A 22455-nucleotide genomic window follows, 5' to 3' on the forward strand; every position below is an offset into this window, starting at 1 on the left:
ATGGGGCTGTTAGAAATGTCCCGTGTCGTGGGACTCCTCGTTTTGTTCTGCCTCCTGGGTCTGGAGGCAGTAGAGAAGAAACTACATAACGTGTCAGCTGAAAATCCTCCGGAAGGAAATGTTGGTGCCGAGCAGGCGCGGAACGGCGGCGACCCGACAACAGTCGTGCGCGTCGCGATTGTCGGCGGCGGGATTACTGGCGCTGCAACTTCTGCGTTTTTGAAAGTGCTGGAGCAGCGAATTCTCTCGGAATTTCGCGGTAAAGGATTGTGGAAACCGGGCACAGAAGATGGACCAGCAAAGCCGTTTAAGATCGAGATCGACGTGTTCGAAAGCAACAACCGGTTGGGCGGGAGGTTGGACTACGCCGTCGTTAACGGACAAGCTGTTGACATTGGCGGCTCGGATATTGAAGAGTCGAACATTTGGTTATCAACATTCCATAATATGCTGAATAGACATATCAGCGAACAGCAGAAGGCCGCGTCGGATGGTTTGGACGGCTCTGGAGGCGCGGAACGCCCGGTGCCGCTGGGGGCGTTTGAGTCATCCGACAGCCGCACGCTTCTTATCATGCATGGAAACCGCGTTCTGGACGTTTCTCACCCCGGAATCTTCCTCGCTCTTCGCGGAAACGGCACTGGGTTGCTGAATTTCATGCGGAAGCTGCGTGAGAAGTGGAGGTCTGTGTACTCGAAGCTCGCGGGAATGCCTCTGTGTGTGTACGTGACTCGCGACTTGCTTCTCCAACCCAATTTCGAGAAGGAGAACGGCCACAAATACGAAGAGTTGTGTGTCACGCCCAAAGGCTTCGCGTCAGGTTTAGACATGCTAGACAGCGCAGGCTTGAAGCCGTTAGTGCAAGAAACGTTTGCGTCTCGGGTGGCATCTATCGGCCTTACTGCCGAGGGTATGGATTTTGTGAGCGGCGTTACACGAGCAATCTACTCGCAGGATTCAGTCGACATCAATTCTGTAGCCGGAGCTGTGGCCATGCTTGGCGGCATTGGGACACTGTTCCAGGAGAAGCGCTACTCCGGACGCGTCCTCGTGGAGTATCTCATCAACCGGTTTGCTTCGAATACATTTCTCGACTGCGCCGTGTCGCAAGTCGTTGAAGCAAAAGACCCTCCTGCAAAAAGGGTGACGAAAAGCGGGAAACAGTATACGCTGAGCCCGAGACGCGAATCGTGCGACACAGACGCGCGCAAGCGCATGGACTCGGTCCGATACGATTTTGTTGTTGTTGCCGCGCCCCTGGAGTTATCGGGCGTGAAGGTCTACAGACGGCGGGAAGAAGTTTCGCGGGAATCCGCGAGCACGGGTGCGCTGGAGCCGATTCCTGTGCTTCCGAAATCGTGGCGAACGGTCCACTTGGCCTATCTGGTTGCCGATGCAATCAGGTGGACTCGCTCTCCATACGCGGTGGAGGACAGAAACAAGTCGACCGGCGTGTCGCGCTTGGTTCTAAAAGCGCAGCCCAAGGGTACAGTCGCCAGCAACACGCCCGACTTCTACGTTGCGGGGTGTTGGGGCCACGCGGTGGAACATGGGGACCTAAACGCTCGTAGAAAAAAAATGTCTGCAAATAAGATTGGAATGAGTATCGACATACCCGAGCGAGAAATGCACTCCGCCGCTCAGGAAAGCGGGGACGAATCTCCTGGGAAGCAAACGTGGTGCCGAGTGGCATCACCGCAGCGGTTGACTGAAGAAACTCTTCGATCCACATTTGTCAATCCGCAGCACATTTTCAGGCATGTGTGGATGGGGGCGTATCCGCTCATCGTACCCTTTGATATCGAATCCACTTCCGTAGCGGCTGACGCGTTCACCAGCGCGTCGTCAAGCGCTCAGGCTTTCATTCGCGACGTCCCTCCATCAAAGCACACTTCTGGAGACGGGACAGGTCGGCCACGTTCCGTGCCTGCACAGTCGAACTTTGTCTTGACCGACAATGTGCTGTATCCGAGTGCTTTCGAATCCATATTCTCTTGCATGGAGGGACAGGCCGTCTCTGCACAGAACACGGTGAACCTCATCGGGAGTGCTCTCGATATTTTGCCGGGTGACGTGGATACACCGTAAATGGCGTTTTCGACGTGTGTTACTCTGGGTGCGCGCTCAACTGTATATTTCTTCCCTTTTGGACGCGTCAAAACGCATCAAACGGCGGTCCCTGAGTTCACACAGTTCGAACGCGGTCGCTGATTGAATGCGTGAAACTTGCTTGTCGAGTACACCGTGAAATGGGTATTTTTGGATACGTACAGGCAGTCTCAATTTTTGGGTGTGGCGTGTACTTGCCTGTGCTCATCGGATACAGGCGACACTTGCTTCCGGAAAGCAGAATCCGTTGGGGTGGCTTACCACGCCAAAACGCGACTCGCTCGGAATTCTTTATGGGAACTCTCAGGCACTTTACAAAGGTTGAGGTGCCCAGGGGAAACAGTGCCTCACCGCAGAGCTGGAGTGTGTTCGTTTCTCCAGATGTGTCTCTGAAGGACCTCGAACGCGATCTTGCATTCACACCACCATCCACTGGCATTCGCGGCTGCAAGGGCATGCCTCGCCAAAAGAGCGGAATCTCTCGCGAGCAACGCAGCGGCATCAAGACCATCCAAAGATGGTACAATATACGAGGCCCCTGCTCACAAAACTGAGTACAAGTAGCGCAAAATTGTGCTCAGCATTTTCTTGGTGCGCACAAGCGCGTGTAAAAAACAGTGCCTTACAAAACATGCGTTTCGTGTCGGTTGTGGAAAGGGGAGGAGAGGGGGGTATTCGTAGCGGTCGATACGTGAGCGGCAGCCCGTCGAAACCGTGTAGCGGTACAAGTAAGCGGCATTTATTTGCGCAAGAGCATCTCGCCACACAAAAGACAGCCGACTTGTTTCTAACAACCCGTCATCCAGCTACCCCACGCACAATGGGCTTCTCGAGAAAACCGGTCTCGGTAAGGCGGCGACCGAACTCCTCTCTGTCTACCCCTCACGTATTTCTAAGTCGGGTAGCGAATTGACAGAACAAATCAGTTCGCCTCTCGGCTTTGCCCCTGGCCCCGGCTACGTTGTCTCCGTCTTGCCTAGCGCCGCGCCTTCCTTTGCATCCGTTTCAACCAGTAAAATCTGTCTTTCCATTCGGTTCTACAAGCGCGAGTGTATGGGCCTGGCCGCACCACGCTGCAACGACATGGGATCTGTGCGCGCCTTCGTCCCCCTCTTTCCGTGTGACTGCACGCAAATCTGGCGATCTCTGAGGTGTCTTGTCACCCGGAGACGTGCCCCAGAGCTCTTCCACTAACTGAGGCACATCTCTGCTGGCCGCGACGCTCTCAATGGCGTCTCCTCTCCCTAACTGTCCCTCCCTACCCCGACCCCACATCCAGAGACCGCCTTCCTCTGTCCAGGCTGCAAGGTGCCCACCTCCTGCGACAGTATCGACAACTTTCCCCCTGCCACGTTTCCTTCCGCCTGGTTGAGGCTCCAGAGTCGAAATGAGGACCGGAAGGGCGGCGTCGCTACGGCCGTTTCCACATTCGCCATCTCGGCCATACCCCCACACAAAAACTTCGCCTGTTGACGTCGTGCAGCACGTGAAGAAGTGACCGCATCGAACGGAAACGACCTTCTTGTCGGCGAGTGTATCTACTCTCCGAGGACTGAGAACAAACCGCGACTCCTTGCCCAAGCCTAGCTGGCCATAATCATCACTTCCCCATGTGTAAACTTCACCGTTCTCTGTCAAGGCGGCGCAGTGAGAGGATCCACATGCAACTTGTACGACCTTCTTCGGCGTTCTTTCTCGAAAGGCTTCTTCGCCCTCAGCGAGGCCGTAAACTTCCAGCTTCCGTGGTGTACGGACATTGAAGGAAAGACCCGAACTGGACGTTGAAATGCAGTCTGACTTTTTTCGGTCCTGGGATCTTCTGCTCGGCGACGGCGGAGGGCCTACCTGTCCCCCTCGGCCCTCTCCCCACACATACAGGTCTCCTTCTTCAGTAACGGCTGCGGAAACATGCTTGCCGCATGCAATCTGAGTAACTCGCTTCCCGCGCAGAGCACCATCCACTCGGCCACCCACAAGACCTCGCTCTTTCTCCGTTCGCCCGGCCCACGGACTGTCTGCATCACTCGCGCTGGAGTCTCGTTCGGATGTATCTACATCTCCTTCGCCTTTATCGCCTCGTATGACGCCCCACAACCAACTCCTTCGTGGTTTTCGCGCTGGCTGTCTTTCGCCCCCTCCCTCCGCTTCGGCATTGTCCGAAGTCTCTGCACGCCCACACTCGCCATGTGCATTCCCTCCCCAGCTGTAGACTTCCCCCGACTCTGTAAGAGCCAGTGTGTGGTCCTCGCCACAGGCAACGGCGACGACGCGCGCCGACACCCGCCAGAGCCCTTCTACACACTTGGGAAGAGTCTGTACTGCAGTCTCCGCGACGCCCGAGGACAGAGTCGAAGACCGCAGTGGTTTGTCGCCGGACGAGACGGCGGAACTGGGTGCATCCCGCGGCCAGTCGTGTCCCAGACGGTTCTTTCCTCCCCGTCCCCAGGTGAACACTCGGCCCAAGGAAGTGCAGCAAACGGAGTGGAAAGCGCCTGCTGCACACTGCGAGATGCACTCGCCATCGTGGAGAGCCGAGGCTGGAACCCGCTGAGGTGTAGATACACTCAGGATACTGCCGCCGAGACCTAACTGGCCGTCGATGCCGCTGCCCCAGCTGTACAACACGCGAGACCCGGAAGAACCTTCCTTCCCCTCGCTTCCCGTTTCCGAGCACGACGCCACTGCACTCGGGACAAGTCGTTCCCCCCCCTCGGCGAGACGCCTTCCTCTGAGGTGCTGTAGTCCTCGAGCGCATTTCTCGGGCACCGGCTGGGACCGTACGTGGGGAACGCAACACGCAGCGGCGACGTCTTTTCTCTCAGCGGACGCATGTGAACCCCAGGACAAACCGGTCGCGGCAACCGCTCCTGCGGCCGCCGCGCCACAAGCGAATGGAAACGTGCGGCGACAGAAGCGTTCCCTGGATGAGTCCCCGTCCCCTCGCTCCCTGTCTAGGCGTCCGTCCGCGTTCTTCGCAAAAGAGAAAAAATACCGATTCCCCAGCAGCGGCCGCGTCGTCGCAGCGCATCTCCTTTTGACGAGGCAGTCGCCAGCGGAGTGCCGCCTGGCCTGGGAAGAGGCCGCGGATGTCGGAACAGACACCGCAGCCCACCGAGTCCCTTTGGGAAGGGGAGCGAAGACCGAGGCCGCACTCTGCATGTTTCTGCAGGGACAGCCAGAGACGTAGACCAACACGTGGAGGGACGTGTTTTGGAAGAGCGGCTGCACAGAGCAAACGGTGCTCGACCGGCGGATCTCCTGACAACGCACGACGCCTCCTCGGAAACTGGCTAACACCAGGAACTACGGGCAGTGTCGAGGTTCGGTCCGTGTCGGCAAAGACGCCCGAGAGGAGAAGAAGGCTGTTTTTGAGATGCACTGATAAGCGCTGCAGGGACGGAGACTTTATTGGGAACGAGAGCCGCTATCCAGTGTCGTGCTCGTCTTCTGCAACAGACAGTCCATGCCGCAAAGCACAAGAGCCAAGTTCTGTGTCCAGACTGGTCACAGGCTCAGCACAGGTTTAGGACCGCAAACGCTTGACGGTCGAAACAATGGTGAAAGCCGCATATCCGCCGGTGGAATACGAGAAGACTCGAAAGGAAAGCAACACGAAGAGTCGACACGTGAAACACTTTATAAGAAGGAACTTCAAACTGAGAAGAACGGAAAGGAAGGAGGAGGACTAAAGCAAAAAAACCAGACCAGGGAACACGGCTCTTGTGCAGAGCGTGAGCGACAAAAAAACAAACCCGAGAGGACGTTCGAGAGAAGTGCCGGAAGACGGGCAATCACGAGACGTTGGAGAAAAGGGGAGAACTAGAAGCGACACGACAGAACTTAAATGGAAGAAGGAATCTGAAGGAGAGAAGAAACGAACGCAGACAGGCAGAATGTTGCGCATGCACACACACTGCGAAAACGGCAACGCGCAAAAGCGTTCAAGTGTTCTTCTTCTGAAACTGTCAGGTCAGACGAACGGCGGCAAGGGCAGCGTGTTTCAAAAAAGAGGGAAGTTCGGCCGGGAATTTATGCAGACCACCCGCGACCTGTGCCTTTTAAGTTGTCGATGAGAAAGACACACTTTTTTCATCCGTTGAATGGAGGAAGCCCGAGCTTCAGTACGGCGTAGGTGCTAGCGCCGCTTGAGACATTGTGCCAAAAGATCGACCGTGCCTGTTGGCGGCAGTGAAACACCACTGGTCTGGAACGAGCGACCCCAGCCCGGCAGTTCGTGAATGCGAACCAACTTCTCCCTTCCTGCCGTGGAGAGTGGTTCTTGAGGCAAAACGTTCCCTCTCCGTCTTCAAAACCAGATTCTGCGAAAGGTCCAAAGCTGTGTAGCGCAGGCATGTCAGGAAGTCCAACCGTTACTTCTGGAGCGCCTTGGAAGCCCGCAAGGATGTCCACTTTGACAATGTGGCCTGGAAAACGTGGGTAGTTCACCTGGGGCGTCATGCTGCAGGTACGAGGGACATGGCATGTCGCTATTCCCATCTGTTTCTGAGGCTGCAAATATACGAGTCGACAAAATAATGGCTAGGTGGTCCTCTGGGTTGCAGTGGCCATGAACGAGGTAGCGTCATGTCAATTGCACCGTTCGAACCGAAATTCACACACTGTTCGCGGCGTTGTCGCTGCACATATCGCCAGACAGGAAAGCCCAATTTCCAGTGTGAAGGGCGTTCGAAGGCGGGGAGAGGATGGCCCGAGTGGTGAGAAGGACTTCTACGTGTGGGGATGCTGAACGACGCTGTGTTTGGTTGAGTGTAACAATGCGAGCGAAAAGAGAAACCCAGCGGGCAGCGCGGAGGGCCATCCGACGTTCTGTCTGTGACTCAGACCCGTACGCCTCCTGTTCGTTCCAGTCTCGAATCGGCCGAGGAACTGCATTCCCAGTCCTGACCTGTTCTTGGAAAGAAAAACGCGAGAACGCGAACCCCTTCCGAGCGGCTGTTGACACAAGTGTACGCCTGTCTCGGCGGATTCGCACTGCCTAGCCGAGGCGACGTCCAGTGTTTCGGTTCAAACCTCACGCCGGAAGTCTTAGTTACCCCCTGTTGCCCTACAGCGAAACGCACGGCGATTTCGATTCCCTAGTTACACTGGACAGTGGACTGCGTTTCTCTTGAATGTGGATGAACGCCAAAGAAAAGTGTGCTGGTGCGAAACGCCGTCCACCGTCGAGACTTCTGCGTCGCGCCGCCCGGAACAAGCACACTGCTCCAACTATGTCCTGCTCACAGGCGCAACACGATCCACTTTTTACCCACAAAAACACCTACAGTCTACCCCGACGCGTACGCATGCTCAGGCACAGGGTTGCGGCTATTCGATACGCATCCGAGATCACCACCTGCGAAATACACCGCGTGGAGATGCGCGTGAACGGCGTCAGACAATCTTGAGGCGGACTGCGACTGAAAACGGAGAGACAAACCGTGGCTTCTGAAGGAAAGCATTTTTCTCCCTGGATGCTCCGTTACACACACGGGCGTGATCACCTCTCGACCTAGACATTGGGCACTGGTAGTGTACCGGACGGGGCGCGGTAGCTCGGCCCCACGCGTGCCCGCTAGCAAGTTTCCGATCGTGCAAACATGAGTGTGGTGACAACTTGGCCTTCAACGCCGCCGAATTTGAAGGTTTTGTGACGCAGTTGGTCGACGACTCGAAACAGCGGTTCGTCGCCTCTCTCCGACTCGCAGAAGAATTCCTCCAACTCCGACCGCGTGCAATTGCAAGACGTGAGACAGAGAAGGCCTCGAGCAGGAAGGAGCGCGGAGATCCGGTGCACGTACACCTTGGGTATTTTCAGCAAGTAGAACACATCAAAGGTGCCTTTGTCGTGAATGATTGGGAACTGTGGGAGAGCGTGAAGGAGCGGCAAGATCCCGCATTCTGTCCGATCTTCTACACCCTCACCGCAACAGCAGAAAAACCTGCCGACGCCGTCCGCGTCTACCCACGAGCCTCGCTTCGCAGGCATGCACTCTTGCAGTCGTTCGGACGCGGTGTCTCCCTTGTCCACGCAGTCGGTTTCTTCCATGCATTTCAACGCGTCGCCGCTCACCCGGCCGTCCTTGGAGACGCCCCGAGGACACGTTTTAAGCGGCTCACAAGTCACGCGCTCAGATCGCCTTCTTTCTGCGGTAGCAACGCACGCGCTCCTCGCTCTCCGTACGCTTCTGCAGAGGCGTCCGCGCACCCCCGACTCAGCTTGTGGTTTCTCTTTGCAAGACTCGAAAGCCCCCGTGGGTGCGTCCAGAGGGACGACCTTCCGCACATCCACGAGGGCCAAGCAGACGTGTGGAAAACGGTCTGCGGCGTCAGGTTCGACAGTGTCAGCCGATGTGAAGGCAAGAGATGACCCGAGACAGGCTCCACCTTTCTGGTCCGCCTCCGTGTGTCCACATGTCTCGCTGGTCCTTCGCCATCGTTGACGCCGCTTCAGGCGACGCAGCATTCTGTCTACGTTTTGGCGCGCCAGCCGGATCGCCGCCGCGCTGTAGTCGACACCAGCGAGCGTGGAACATCCTCGACGAAGGAGGCGGAGAAGAAACAAACCGTTCCCGCAACCCACATCGAGAATCGGAATCTGGTCTCGGGTTGACGCCTCTCGCTCCCGGGTCTCCGAGCCAGCGATTTCGGGGAGATCCGAGTTTCCACGGACACTGGCTAGCTTCCCTTCGCTGGAAATCTCCTCGGCCTTCGACAGAAGCCAGCTCGCAATGGCCTCGCTCTGAGCCTCAAACCACTCTTCGCCGTTGCCTTCGTAGACCGTCGAGGCGTCGCTGTCGCTCTCCTCTTGATCGCTCCGGTCAACGCATCGACTTGCCTCTGCATCCTCGCTGCATTCGCCGTCCTCGGAAGAGGCCAGCTGAAGCTCGTGGTGATATAAATCCTCCCAGTAGTCGTGCAAGGCAGGCAGGGGAAGTTTCGCGTCTTCCTTCTCGCCCTCAGCGCTGCCCGAAGCGTCGGCGTGGGGACTGGGCACTTCACCGCGGTGGGTTCCGTCACCGCAGTCTCCTCCACACGGCGGCGAACAGCGGGATTCTGCTGGTGTCGCCAGGAGATCTTCGCTCGCGTCGGGCTGGAGACTTCGCTCCGTCCCCCCGCTCACGACTGAGGAGACACCGTCCCGAGGCTCCATGGCCGCCCAGGAAAAAAACGGGACGATGGAAGACAGCCTGGCAGGCGCGTATTTCAGACTCCGCTGAGAAATAGCCGCAGACCGCGGCAAGCGGAGACGTCTCTGCGGTCAGCCCCGGCGCACAGCGAACAGTTTGACTTTTTTGACTCGCGGAGAGAGGTACACAAGCTGACGGAAGAAGCCGGAAACAAGAGGGAAGCAAAGAATGACTGTCCAGAGACGGGTTATTGGAAGGAACTTACAAACGGAGTCAAAAAATGCCAAAGACGTGCCAACCTGTCGCTCTCTCGTCCCACAAATCGACTCACCGCTTTGTCCAATTTTTTTGCATGCACTGCGGAACGCGCGAACAAACAGTAACGGCGCGACACACGGCTGCATGCCTCACTTGTGGTATTGGCAGGCTTCCCTCTGTTTGGTCGTGTCCGTCCCTGCACACATGATCCGCGATCCAGAACTGCATGTTCAAACTGAATAAACAAAGACACTAGAGAGTACCTATAGGGTAGTGAATATGATTCCAGTCGTGACATCCAGACAACCAAGTTCTGTCTGTGGAGAAACGTCGTTTCAGGGATTTCTTGTCTTCCTCCCTGGACGTCCGAACTTGCAGAGTCTGAAAGGAGGCAGAACCGTTTGCGATCCGGGGCGTGGGGGGATTCGTTGCATCCGTACCGGTCACCGACAAGCGCAAAACAAACGGGTTTCGGGAGCAAGCTACGGTGGCTCGAACCGTCTCTTCCCCGTTTCACGCTCGAGTCAGTAACCCATTCGATTTTCTCTTGGCTGTCACCGTGTTTCTTTTCGTCGGTCAACCAAACAGAAGACGTCCATCGGCATGTTCATCGCCGGACGCGAATCATGTGAGCGTACAGCGGCTTGATAGAAACATATCGGGAATCTAGATGGCGGAGAGCAGCGCACAATCTTGCACGAGACATCGATTGACTTGTCCCGCCACGGGTAAGTCTCTGTGCGAGGTGGGGAATATATCTGCAGGTTCGCGCGAGCCAGAATCGCCATGCAGAGGAAAAACCGGAGGGGAATCCCGTTATTCCTGCTTGTCGCGTGCGCTGCGGTAGCACTCCAGTCCAGTCTCGGAGTCAGTCAGCTGCCGCCCAACCCAATCTCTGTCGCTCAAGTCGCTGGAAGGCGGCTGCCGCTGGAGGAACCTGGTGAACGCGGCGCTTGCGAAAGGTGTGCAAATACCCCACGGCGTTTAGGTGTCGATGAGCCTGGCCAGTCGGGTAGGGCGAACCCCACCCTCCGCACACTTCACTCTATCTTGACCAGGTTGCGTAGCGGGTTTCGGGGCAGGGGGAGGGCGTCTGCGCCCGTTGCAGTATGCCCACACTGTGCGAGAGTGGAAGACGAGATCGCAAGGGATATAGAGGAGGAAAGATGCCGACGTCAAGAGGAGGACGAAGTGCTGCGAAGAATACAGCAGGAAGAAGCAGACTTTTGGAGAGCGACGCACAGCGAAGGTCACGTTCGTCCGGGGGACCCTGGGAAAAGAGAATCAGAGGGACTGGCAGATCACTTGAAATCATTGAGGGCACAGAGCGAACTACTCACTCGACAAAGGCTAGCTTTTCAGTTGAGGAGGTACCACCGAGAGCAACACAGGGAACGACAAGAAGCAGCGGACTCAAACAGAGATACGTTGCTTCGTTTAGCGCTTATGAGAGATCAATTAGGACGCAACGCAAACCGTGCGGCTGAACGGAACCGACTTCAGGTGGAACAGGCCTTGTCCCTGGTGCAGTTGCAGTGGCGGACGAGAAACATGATCCTGCGGTCGCACTCAGGTTCTGCGCAGTCTGTGCAAAGACTCCAGGCGGCCGCTCAAGCCTTACGGATGCTTCCAGTCGTTACCCAGGGGGAACGGCGAAGACCGGGGTCATAGGAAAAAGGGAAACACTTTTTCTTGCGTGTACGAGCTTCCACAAGATACGTCCCTTGTCTCTCCATTCCGCCTGTGTTCATTCCGTTTTGTTGAGTCTCCAAGAGATATGCTGATCATATCCACAAAGTGCAGACCGCTCACGTAGTCACCAAGATCTTGAACATAAATATGCGTGTGATTAAGCGTAAGAGCGAAGGAGAGCCTGCGGCAAGTGAGGCCGTACAGTGGAGTCAAGGGGCCGTCGAGTCCAAAGGGGAGTGGGAACACAGATGAGAGAGTTAGTGACTCCCCAGGTCTTGAGTCCGTGCCCGCGTGAATTAAGTTTTTAAACGGGAAACATGCACACTCGGTGTCGTCTTGGATCGAGTTTGAACCGAGGAGGCCTCCGTTCGTAAGTCGGTTCCCCTGGGGGAGTAGCCGGTTCAGTTTCGTAGACAGAGGCGAATTAAGCTTTTTTGCTGAATTGCCCTCCCTCGAATCACTGGAGTAGATACTCGACCACCACGAGGCAAGTCAGACCACGGACATGTATTGGCAAACACTCCCTCATTCTGTTTGGGAGCACCGCCCGGAGCAGCATTCGTGTCACCCCCCAAACCACGGTCGCTTCTCCGCACTGGATAGCAAGGACTGGTGCCGTAGCCTGCTCCGTCGGGGGGACACTGTTGATTCCAACATTGCTTCGGGTTTTTTTCGAATAGAGGGTTAGCGTGAAGGAAGAGCTTTGGTGTTCACAGCTGTTTTGCATTCCAGGGTCACGAGCTAATCTTCGTACAAGAGCTTTGCAATGTCGACAACATACATAAATCCCTATGTTGTCTCGGTTTTTTCTGTGGGTCAGATGCTTCGCATAAAGAAGCTGAGAAACGATTTACCCTTCCGTAACATATGTTTGGCCAAAGGGTACGCAATGTGATACGACCTGTATAGTTTTTTTAACGACACTCTCTGCGACGTGAGGGATTGGTTCCTTTCTATCGATAGGATATTCGAAGCGGAGAAGACAGAAAGTTAGCTAGAGGCTATTTAACACGAACCTTTTACATAATGTTCATCGTGAACGGGTGCGTAACGTCTTCGAATCTTTCACCATGACACTCGTCCGCGTGAAGCGTCCATGGGCATTACGATCCGCGAAGGAACGTCGCCCTTTACTTTGATCAGCAGATGAAAGAAGCGCACTGGTCCTTGCGAATTAGCAATGAAATAAATCATAGAGAGCCATGCGGGAACAGGCATCTCCTTTCCTCTACCCGCGCCACGCTGCCTCCTGTATTGTTGCAGGCTGCAGGTGACTTGCGTCAGGGGCGTCAAGGGATTCACAAACAAGAGTTGCTGGACTGCATGCCGAAGAACGGCAACGTGGGAACTGTAGAGCAAACGTGCCTGTCGAGGAGAACGAAGCGCCGTACAAATCGATGGGTACACGCTCCCATGAATGTTCGATGGGCTCCTTGCTTCACTCGCATTGAAGAGACCGACGCTCTCAGATATGTGGCGGCCAAGGTCCAACAAAGGGACTCGGCCCTTTCTCAGACTCAAGAACTGTACCACTGAAGTGGTAGTCGTTGAACTTCCATGTGGATGCCGGTTCATCTACTTACCACAGCTGCTGCCTTCCTCGGGTAAGTACGACCAAGGGGCAAAAGAGCTTCTGTGGTGCGGCGGTGATTACAAACCTCCTTTCTCCGAGGCATATTTGGTATCTTGCCTCCGTGTCACTGCTGGATGTGTTCTTGGAAAGTGTACACTGCTAGGTGGAGTAGCCTGTCTCACGCCGCGGCTCCACAACTTCGTCCCAACAGCATCGAGCGGTAATGAAGATGCAGCCACGCTGTTGAGTGTCCAGCGACTCCACTGCACCACAAGGCGTGTTCAGGCACTTCCAGATAGTCGGTGAACATGGCACACCGTCATCCTGGGAGGACAAAGGCAAAAGAGCTTTGCTGGAGTGGGGATGTTCCATCGCTAGCCCCAGCACACTCCTTTGCGCCAGTATAACGAGATGCTGGGACAATTCACTTCATTGGAGCCCCTGCAAGGTTTTGTAATCAATCCCCGGGTGTATTGGCGGCAACCGAGGGACGGACGTGACGGGGCGGACTCACCTGCCGAGCACACAGGCAACGGAAGCAAGAGCGAGCACCAGAAAGAAACGCAGGCGGTCCAAAAGGCTACATCCTCGGAGGCTCCGCTTCGCCTACGAATTGCGCGGAGCATCTATTTTATGTGTCGTTCCGAACACCAGACGCAGAGGAGCGCGATGGAGGGAGGACCAGAAGGACCACGAGAGGTCGTGTGTCTGTCCCCTTGCGGTCTCCCGGAAGGAGCGTCGGTCGGTGGCAACGGGTGTTTTGTGGAAAAACAACTGAGTACCGCCTAACGGACCTTGAATAACGGTCGAGTCGGACATGACACACGCCTTGCGCGCTTTTCCGCTTTGCAACACGCATGCTTCTGTACCTCGCAAGATTGCTGGTCCCTTCGGAACGACGGGCGGGAAAAGGCGTTCTCTGAGGACGTCCAGTTGCCGGGCATGCAGACATTTTACGGTGCTCTCCCTCCACTTGCTAGCTAAAGTACGGCGCTCTGAAGAAAAACGTTTCCAGATGGGACAGTCGATCCATTCCCTAATTATTCCTGTTTTATGTTGTCTCCCGCCTGGCTCTCTGGAGGCTCCAAAGACAGAGAGTCGGTGGCTACTGTTTTCGTTTTCGCTTGGAAACAGGATGTGTGTACCGCGGAGGTCTTGTGGAGTGCACCCAGCCAGAATCCTCTGAATCCTGAACAGTGAGAGACTCCGCTTCCTCCTTCACGTAGTTGGGAACAGGTTGTGTGGGGCTAACTCTGCTTCTCAGGTCAGAGACGTCAGGACGTTTGCTTGTTTCTGTAAAAACTGAAGGCGGTTGCCTGCCTTTCGCCGAGCCGCCTAAGTATGGGCTGTACACTTCGCGGCAGTTCTCTGTAGCTGGCCTCCCTAGCCTAAGTTTTTCCTCCACTGCCGTTCTCCACTTTTCCGAGACGTCTTTCTCCCTCGCCGAAAAACACCGTTTCGTTCGCTTCTCCGCGGTGTCCCGTGAAGTTTCGAACCTCGGCAGTTGCGCGGCAGTCGGAAGTGTGACCACGCCGTCGCTCCCGGTCCGGACCGCTGCCGCTGCTGACTCGGGTAGTTTCCTGTTGAACATCGAACTCGAGAAGGGTGTACCGACTTGATGGTCTTTGGAAACCCCGAAAGTGCGCCTTGCCGGCTGTTTGCAGTCGCGTGAAGTCTGCGAAGGAGTGTACCTCTCTCTGCGTGGGCTTTTTCTGAGAGGGCCTCGCGATCCGGCCGGAACGTCGGGGAAACCTCGTACAGGAGAGAGTCTCTCCATGAAGCATCGGAGGAGACATCGGGGGGGGCTGGGTCTGAGTGGCGACGAAAAATCCGTCCGCGGAAACAGAAGGCATCCGTCCGCTCGACGCGACCTCTGGACTCGAAAAGCGCCTCCCCAAAAACACTGAAATGGCTGCCGTGGAACATGTCATTCAATCCCCGCGGAGCGCCGTCGCGAGGGAACACCTCTGCAAAACAGGAGAACGCTGCGATAGCTCCGATGTGGCGTCGCCCCTCGATGCTCCACACTCGAAGCAGGAGATGTCCGAGTCCACGAGTTGCGGAACTGCTTTAGGATTCCTGGAGCCGGAACTTTTGGCCGCTGGATCGTCTCGTGTGCGAGTCGCAGGTAGGTCGCCTTCCTCGCTCCTCTCCAGTGCTGCACACACCAGCGACACCGTGAAGCCATAACCTCCTGGCGCTGGGGGGGGGGAAAGGCGTTCTCGCTTTTCGGTGTTCCTAGGCGGTGACAGTGGTTCGTGGGCCGACGAAAAGGACTAAGTTGATCTCACTGTAGAAGCGGCTTTCACCTGCCTGAGTGTGTGCCGAGTGTGACAACCCGACGCCGCGAGGCGTGTGGCGCCTTCCAGGGAGAGTGTGTCGCAGGCCGCAACATCCCGTTTTCTCTCACACGCACACACACGCACCACGAGAGCTGTCTTGCTTCCGTTCGCGCGTGTGTCTGAGGGTTCTCGAGGAAGGCAACCTTTTTACCGTGTCTTGGAACCTACCACGCGCTCAGGCGTGGCTTGTGTCTGCCCCGCCTTGCGTGCCCTGGGCCTTGTGGCGCTGAAGAGTTTCGGCTCTTTCTCGGTCCCTCGCAAAACGCCGCCGAGGGCCCCGTCTCTTGCATGTTCTGTCTTCAGTCCGCATTCGAGGCTATCCACCAGATGCTCCTCCACCTCCGCAGACGGTCGTGCTTCGCATGCTGAACGATGAGACTCTACAACTGAGCCGGCCTGCGGGGTTCTCGGCCAGCGCAGCCGCAGCCGCCGCAGCCGCAGCCGCAGGGAATTACCTGGGAAGCTCCAGCGGCGCTGTACGCTGGGGGACTTGGCGGAACTCAGGAGCGTGTATTGGCGGCAACACACCGTGCTACCTCTCTTCCCAGAAAGAGTGGACGCAGGAGTACTCTTTTGACAGAGTCTTCGGACCTGCGGCTACGCAGGAGGAGGTGTACGTCAAGACCACCCAGTTTCTGTTGCCTCATGTCGTCCAGGACGGCGTCCATGGTAAGCGCGTTGCAACCCGATGAAGGGTGTCTCTTCGCCTCTCGTCGAGGCGGGCCGTTCCTTTTGCTGTGCCGCCAAAAAAAGAAGCCGGCAGTGTGTCAGCACCGCTCGTCCAAGGCTGTGCGTCGGCTGAGAGGCCGCAGACTCTCACTACCGGCGCACACTCTTCCCACGCGGTCCTCGACAATGAGAAACCCCAGACAGTCGTCTTGGCTCGGCTAGCGAAATGCGTGACTTCTTGGCTCTCCTTTTTTTCACGCGGACGCGAAGGAAACGCTAGGCGAGGGGTTCTTTGTGTCTCACTGTCTCCGTCTCATGTGCGATTTACTAAACGCCGCAGCGCCGCGCGCGGATATGCACGTAACGCTCCCAGTCTGCCTGTGGCGATCCCCCTGGGCGAGTCTGGATCTCTGTGTCCCCTGGGTGCCGGAGGCAGGGCCTTTTCGTTTGCCTTTTTCGTCGCCCGAGCGCGTCCGTCTTCTCTGCATCTCTGTCGGTCCGTTTTTTCAGCGACAGTGTTTGCGTACGGCGCTACCGGGGCAGGGAAGACCCATACAATGCTGGGAACAGATCAGCAGCCAGGAATTATGAGGAGAGCAGTGCAAGACATTTTCTTTCTGCTAAAGCAGTTAGAACGTGGTGGCGGGGGAGGCTCGGCGCCGACTGCGTGTACGCGTGCCGCGCGTGGGCTGCATACAAAGCAAGGTCGGTGCGAAGCTTGCCTCGGCTGCGCCATTCATCAGAGCTCCACCGTTCATGTGTCGTATCTGGAGGTCTACAACGAGCGAATCCGCGACCTTTTAGATCCAAGTCGAGTCTCCTTGGAAGTCCAGGAAGACGCAGGAAAAGTTCGAGTGAGCAACCTGTCGGAGCACCCCGTCGAAGGGCCGGAGGCCGCCCTGGCCCTCCTCGCCCAAGGCAACAAAAATCGCTGCTGCGCAGCCACGGCGGCGAACTCGACGAGCAGCAGATCTCACGCCATTTTCCAGGTGCGTCTCTCGCCTTTGCGTCCCTTCGCGTTTTCCCCACACCGTGCTTTGCTCCTCCCCCCCAGCCGAGGTGTCTGTATGTAGTTGCGGCAGAGAGAGACGGACGCGAAGTCGGCACATTGCCGTAGTTTTTAGGTCGCGCTGGACATGCGCGAGGAGCTTCCAAGCGAGCCGTCACCAGAGCGGACGGACGAACAGTTGATCTCGCGCGCGTTCGGAAGGAGCAGACCTTCCAGCGGACGCCGTCTGTTCCTTGCATCCCGCGCGTGCCTCTTTTGTTTGTTCTCCAGCTGGTCGTGAAGAGCGAGTGGCTGAGCAAAACGAAGGGAACTTTCGCCGCGACAGAGGCGAAGCTGTCCCTCATCGACCTCGCTGGGTCGGAGCGTGCGTCTGCGACCGTCAACCGCGGCCACCGTCTCCAGGAAGGCTGCCACATCAACCAGTCTCTCCTGGCTCTCGCGAACTGCATCAATGCTCTTCATCTGCGACAGCAGATGGAACGCACCGCTTCTGCTGGAGCCTCCGGACGGGCTCTCAAAGGATCAGTCGGATCCTCGAAACCAGAAGCCGTGTCAGGGAGCGGGCTTTCCATGTCGGGTGAGGCAGTTGGAACGAGGAGAGACAGAGTGGGACGTGGGGTTCTTGGCGGAAAGAAAAAGAGGGCGAGTCTCGCCAGATAGGCGCGTCCACCGGAGTGCATCTATTGACAAAGTCCGGCTGTCGCGGCCTATGCGTAAAGGCCGGGTGTTAGGCGTTGGTAGACACGCAGCGGCCCGAACGGGTGAGAGGGATGCCGTGTGTGTTTTGTGCGCGGTGCTGGAGAGGCAAAATGTTTTCTGTGGGCCCTGTGAATCGCCGGGAAAGCGTCGCTTGAAGCGAGGGCGTTTCCATGTTTTGCAAGCGCTGCTGCCGTGTGTGTCTGTGTTTGTAGGTCCTGTCTTTGTGAACTATCGAAACAGTAAACTCACGCACCTGCTCAAGTCGTCCCTCGAAGGCCACTGCCTCGTAGTGATGATCGCCAACGTCCACTTCACAGCGTCAGCGTACGCGGGTGAGTCTCCGCTCTCCCGCAGACGTGCCGGGGAAAGGATGCGTGTCTGCTGTGAACCGCAAGGGAGCTGGTTCTTCGAAGCCGATAGCTTTTCGAGTCGGCGCAAGTGGAGCGCGTTTTTACGAACTAGGAACCGTGCTCCCTAGGCAGCCGAAGCAGGGTCCGAGCACGAACACAGACAAGTCCACCCGCAAGGGGCGTCTCGCGCCTTAAGGCGACGTTACTGGGACTGAAAGATTAAGAAAATCCCAGTTATCAGAATAGCTCCAAGAAGACGAGTGAGCGCGGCTTCGTCCATATGCCGCTTTTGCCCGTACACGTGCTCTCTGGGTCTGTGTGTTGCGGGTCCGAGATCGGATGTGGAGGACAGCTACCGTGTTTGCGTTCCTGTGCGAATATGCCCCATTCATGAACGGGGACTTGTTTGTACACCAGTCTAGACGGGGGCTCCGGAAGTCGGTTTCCAGATCTGCGACTCGCCAGGCACTCCTACAGATAGCGTGGATCTCTTTTTCCAGGAACGGATTTGCTAGACTGTGTCTTCGCCATTTTCCCGAGCGCGCTTTGCCTCTTTTGCGACGTCTTGCGCAGAAAGCAACAATACGCTCAAGTACGCAAACAGAGCGAAGAATCTGCGGGTGAATCCGGCGAGTCTTCGCGGTGCTGGGCTGGCTGCGGCCGCGCCGGCGCAGGACAAGGCGCGCCTGCTGCGTCTTGTCCACGAACAGTCACAGCAGCTGAAAGAGGAGCACGAGAAATCGCTTTCTCTGGAACAAAAGTTGGAGGCAGTGCGCCAGGAAAATCAAGGGCTCCGACAAGAATTGCATCGGAAAGACCTGCAGCTGGAGAAGCTGCTACGTCGGTACCAGGAGCTCAAAAAGGCGCGCGTGCAGGAGACTCTCGATCTCAATCCGCAGTTCGCGCCAGAGTGTTTTGCTTCTTGTGAGCAGAAGGCCCACGAACGCATGAGTGACAAGGAAAATGAAGGAGTCGCGTGCCTGACATCTTCGACGCCGCAGAGGCTGTCTTCTGCCTTCGCTCGACCTGAAACTTCTCAAGCGTGTGCTTCCTCTGTGCCTGACGCCTCCAAAAAGGCGGAGCTCGACGGAGATTTGGCGGCCGCGCAAGCGCAGCGACCGGTTGGCTGCTCCGGAAACGCACTGGAGAGCGCTGCCACGTCGACACCGCTGCGGCCGTGCGGTGGAGCGACCCAGGTTCGCGCACGAGGAGAGGACGAGTGTCGCCCCTTCCAGTCGGTTGATTCCAAGAGACCCAGTCGACAGCTGCGGTCTGCCGATCAGAGCAAGACGCGGCGCTCCGGCTGTCCACACGAGGCCGATGTGCAGTCGGAAGCACACCCGGGCGAAGCTGAGGCTCACCTCAGGGGATGCCCCTTGCCGCCGTCCCCCAGCAGTTCCTCGCTGCGTCGGTCCCTGCGCCTGGCCGGTCTGCCGGAACGGCGAACGTACGAAGCCCAGTGCGCGTGCTGTGCGAGCTGGCGAGATCACAAGCGGTCCTCCGAGGCTCTGCGGAGACCGGACCCGGAGAGTTCCCCTGGACACCCGCATCAGCAGGACAGTAAAAGCGAACCAAGTAACTCTCTCCGTCGAGGCGTGGACAAGAGCCTGTCATCCGTATCTTCTTCGCCTCTCTCTGCAGCCAGGCGGGAACGGAAACGCGGCGCCTCCTGCTGCGACGGCGCGCTCTTCACGAGCGCCGCGCCAGCACCCGCGGCTTCGGCGATTCCTCCGACCTCTTCCCCAGAAGAATCATCGGAGCTGGGGGGTCCAGTCTCGTCGCCGCTGCTGTGCGCTCTGCGCGGATCTCTTTCGGAAGGGTTGACGTTCACCGCCAATCCCGAGTGCGTGCAAGAGAGCGACCGAACTCGCGAGCGCTGTCTTCGCAAGGCAGGAACCCGTAGTGGAGAAGAGCGGGGAGTTTCGCGGAGAGTCGCCCCCGAAGCAGACGCCTCAGCCCATCAGGCATCCAAAAACTGTGCCGAAGCCGCCGACACCGTTCCCCGCCGAGGCGGCTATCTTCCTCGGGGTGGGAAGGGTGGGAACCGCGGCGCTGGGGAACTTTCGGGGTCAAAGACGACGGGGCTGTCTGCGCGAGGACAGGCGCCGATTTCAACGGCCGCGGGTGCGCCTTGCCGAAGCTCCAGCCTCAGCAGTCGCGGAGGGCGACCGGGGCCTCTGCTCCGAGCAAAAGAACCCAGCAGAAGATGCAGGGTAGATGCGCTGCTGAAGGAGACGGCGAAAGGCACGGCCTCTCGGAGTGGCGTTGAAGGAGAGTGTCGGCACGAGGCCAGAGGCGCTGATCGGAGGCGGGGAAGCAGCAGTGTTTGGCGAGGGGAGGCAACGCGTCATTGGCGGGCTCCGGGTGAGGAGAGACTGGCTGCGGCGGACGTAGTGGAAAGGATCGCCGACCCCGAGGGCAGTGAGAAAGACAAGGCCTCGCTGCACTCGTCAACGAGCTCCGGCCTCGAAGTGGAGAAAAGCTGCAGAGAACAGGCAGCTCTCCGATCTGGCTTCGGCTGGGATGCGCGAGAAAAGAAGCGACGAAGAACCCGAGACCTGTCGGCAGATTGCAGCGCCACGCAAGATCTTTCCGTACGTGGACCGCAGAGCGCAAAGACCGACGGCGTTTCGCGCTCTCGGAGCAAGCGAGTGCCGGGAGGAGGGACTGTTGCGGCAGGGCCAACGTCTTCGTGTCTTCGCTCCGAGATCCAGGCAGGGGAAGTTTCTCCTCTGACGCGACCATTCGAAAGCCTCCCACGAGACAAAGGCCTTCCAGAGCCTACAGCGTCTGAGGTTAGCATAACGCGAGAGCCTTCCGTCGTGTCTGACACCTGGAGCTTCGCCTCCGAGTCGAGTTTCACGAAACCCGTGCAATCGCGTCGCAGCCTGTGCGAAGGCGAATCTGGCCTCTCGGCTGAGGCCTCGAGCGCAGAAGAAGGGCCACCCGCAGTCGCCGGGGAGCGCGCTCCGCACTCCGGGCAGAGGCTTCTGCATGTTTGTCGAGCAGCAGGGGTTAAGAGCCGTCTGGATACTGCAGTTCTGCGTCGCCCGAATCGACCTGCGGACAGCGGCCGTCGATTGGGCGCTGGAAACTCGACCTCTTTTTGTTCAAGCAGCGATCCAAGCGAAGCGTTTCGAGGGGAGCGGCGGCCCGGCAGTGGACGGATTAAGCGCGCGGACGCGGCAGAGTGCTCCACGCTTCCGACGAGCAGTCATCTCGGTTCCGATGTCGTGCGTGGACCAGTGAAGGATGGGGGAGATCGGCGTATCTCTGCTCCCGGTGACGAAGCAAAGAGAGTGAAACCGAGTGGTCTGCGGGAGAGTTTCGGCTGTCTGAGCAGCAGGACCACCTTACAGAATGTCACCGCCACATCCACAGGCAAAGATGCGAGGACTGGCTCGTAACTTGCGCAACTGGCGGCAGTGGGGACGCGGGAACGAGTAGAAAGCCCACACAAGTTCTTCCACAGCGATCGCCTCGTCCGTGTCTAAGGGGTCAGGGCGACTTGGAGAGTCCTACGAATCTTATGGAACAGTAACACGGTTATTTGCGTTAAATTTTCTAGTGCATTTTATATCTGGACAGCAGAGGATAGGCGGAGAGGGGGGGGGGACACGACCGAAGGAGAGCTGCGAGTCACTGCCCGACAGCTCCCTGGCGCAAACGCGCAGCTACACGGCCGGCGTCACCGCATGTTTTTTTGGTTCCACAGCAAGCGTCCCTTCGCGTTCAGGTGTCAGGCGGGGCAGTGAAGGTAGTAGGCACATGTGGCAACCCTCGGGTACCAAAGAAGGTCAGAAAGGCAACTACCGTGCAAGATCCTATCGCTGCCTTGGCGGGTCGGGCCGCCCTTCACCCGCGTTGCTCGGATCCCTGGAAGTCAGCTGCCTCGGGAACCGCAGGAATACGATCGACAGATTGAGCAGGAAGAATGCCGCTTTTTTGTCTTTTTAGTCCTCTTTGAGGGTTGGTATCTCCCAGTTGCACAACAGGACTTCGCCATGGCCATACGGGGCACGGGAATCACCGGCGCGACTGTCGGAGGCCAGCAAGAACCACGACGATTTGAGAGTTGCCTCTCGGTACGTCGGAGTAGACAGGGGAAGCGTGTAGACAAACGGCAGGCGCAAGCTTCGGCGGGTGAGTTCACGTAGGGAAAAGCGATTCCCTCCGTAGGATGCCGGCTTCAAATAGGGAGAGCCTCTTCTTCAAGAAAGGATGTGTACAGACTCCAGTAAGACCCAAGAGATTGGCAACGCAAGGTGAGCGGATTCGTCGGTCGCGCCCGGCCAGGAATAAAGAAGAGACGATTTTCAAAGACTGAGTTTGTTCCAGGCCAAGATGATGGATGGCCTGATTGACTCGACAGAAAAAAACATAACGCCCAAGTTACGTGAAACCTGCGGTCTAATAGATCAAGAAGGGCCATACTGGGTAGAACGGGTGTGATGATGCGTGAAGGAGCATCTGTGCTCCGCACTTGTGTTATTTTTCGTCAGAAACTCCTCATGTCCCCAGGGAGTGCACGAGGGGCACATCCCGTATCGCGAGTTTTTTACCCACTGTGGCACAATGTACAAGTGGAATATCTTGCGGACCGAATTCCTCTTGGAGTCGTAGC

The 22455-nt window shown here is 57.4% G+C and overlaps 4 protein-coding genes across 4 annotated transcripts; 2 read left to right on the forward strand and 2 right to left on the reverse strand.

The window, feature by feature from the left end:
• On the forward strand, positions 1-2088 carry NCLIV_065090 (conserved hypothetical protein; the record flags this gene model as incomplete). Its single annotated transcript, XM_003886060.1, has 1 exon — positions 1-2088. One exon carries the CDS (start codon positions 1-3, stop codon positions 2086-2088), a length of 2088 nt encoding a protein of 695 aa, XP_003886109.1.
• A 1026-nt stretch (positions 2089-3114) lies between these two features.
• On the reverse strand, positions 3115-5268 carry NCLIV_065100 (putative regulator of chromosome condensation domain-containing protein; the record flags this gene model as incomplete). The annotated part of the gene is made up of 1 exon (XM_003886061.1): positions 3115-5268. One exon carries the CDS (start codon positions 5266-5268, stop codon positions 3115-3117), a length of 2154 nt encoding a protein of 717 aa, XP_003886110.1.
• A 2416-nt stretch (positions 5269-7684) lies between these two features.
• On the reverse strand, positions 7685-9262 carry NCLIV_065110 (conserved hypothetical protein; the record flags this gene model as incomplete). The annotated part of the gene is made up of 1 exon (XM_003886062.1): positions 7685-9262. The coding sequence occupies one exon, from the start codon at positions 9260-9262 to the stop codon at positions 7685-7687; it is 1578 nt and encodes a 525-aa protein (XP_003886111.1).
• Positions 9263-14670: 5408 nt separating this feature from the next.
• On the forward strand, positions 14671-21238 carry NCLIV_065120 (putative kinesin motor domain-containing protein; the record flags this gene model as incomplete). Its single annotated transcript, XM_003886063.1, has 6 exons — positions 14671-14890; positions 15408-15773; positions 16284-16762; positions 17053-17359; positions 17694-17813; positions 18405-21238. The coding sequence occupies 6 exons, from the start codon at positions 14671-14673 to the stop codon at positions 21236-21238; spliced, it is 4326 nt and encodes a 1441-aa protein (XP_003886112.1).
• Between the last annotated feature and the right edge of the window lie 1217 nt (positions 21239-22455).

The sequence above is a fragment of the Neospora caninum genome, chromosome XII, assembly GCF_000208865.1.
Source record: "Neospora caninum Liverpool complete genome, chromosome XII".
Lineage (NCBI taxonomy): Eukaryota > Apicomplexa > Conoidasida > Eucoccidiorida > Sarcocystidae > Neospora > Neospora caninum.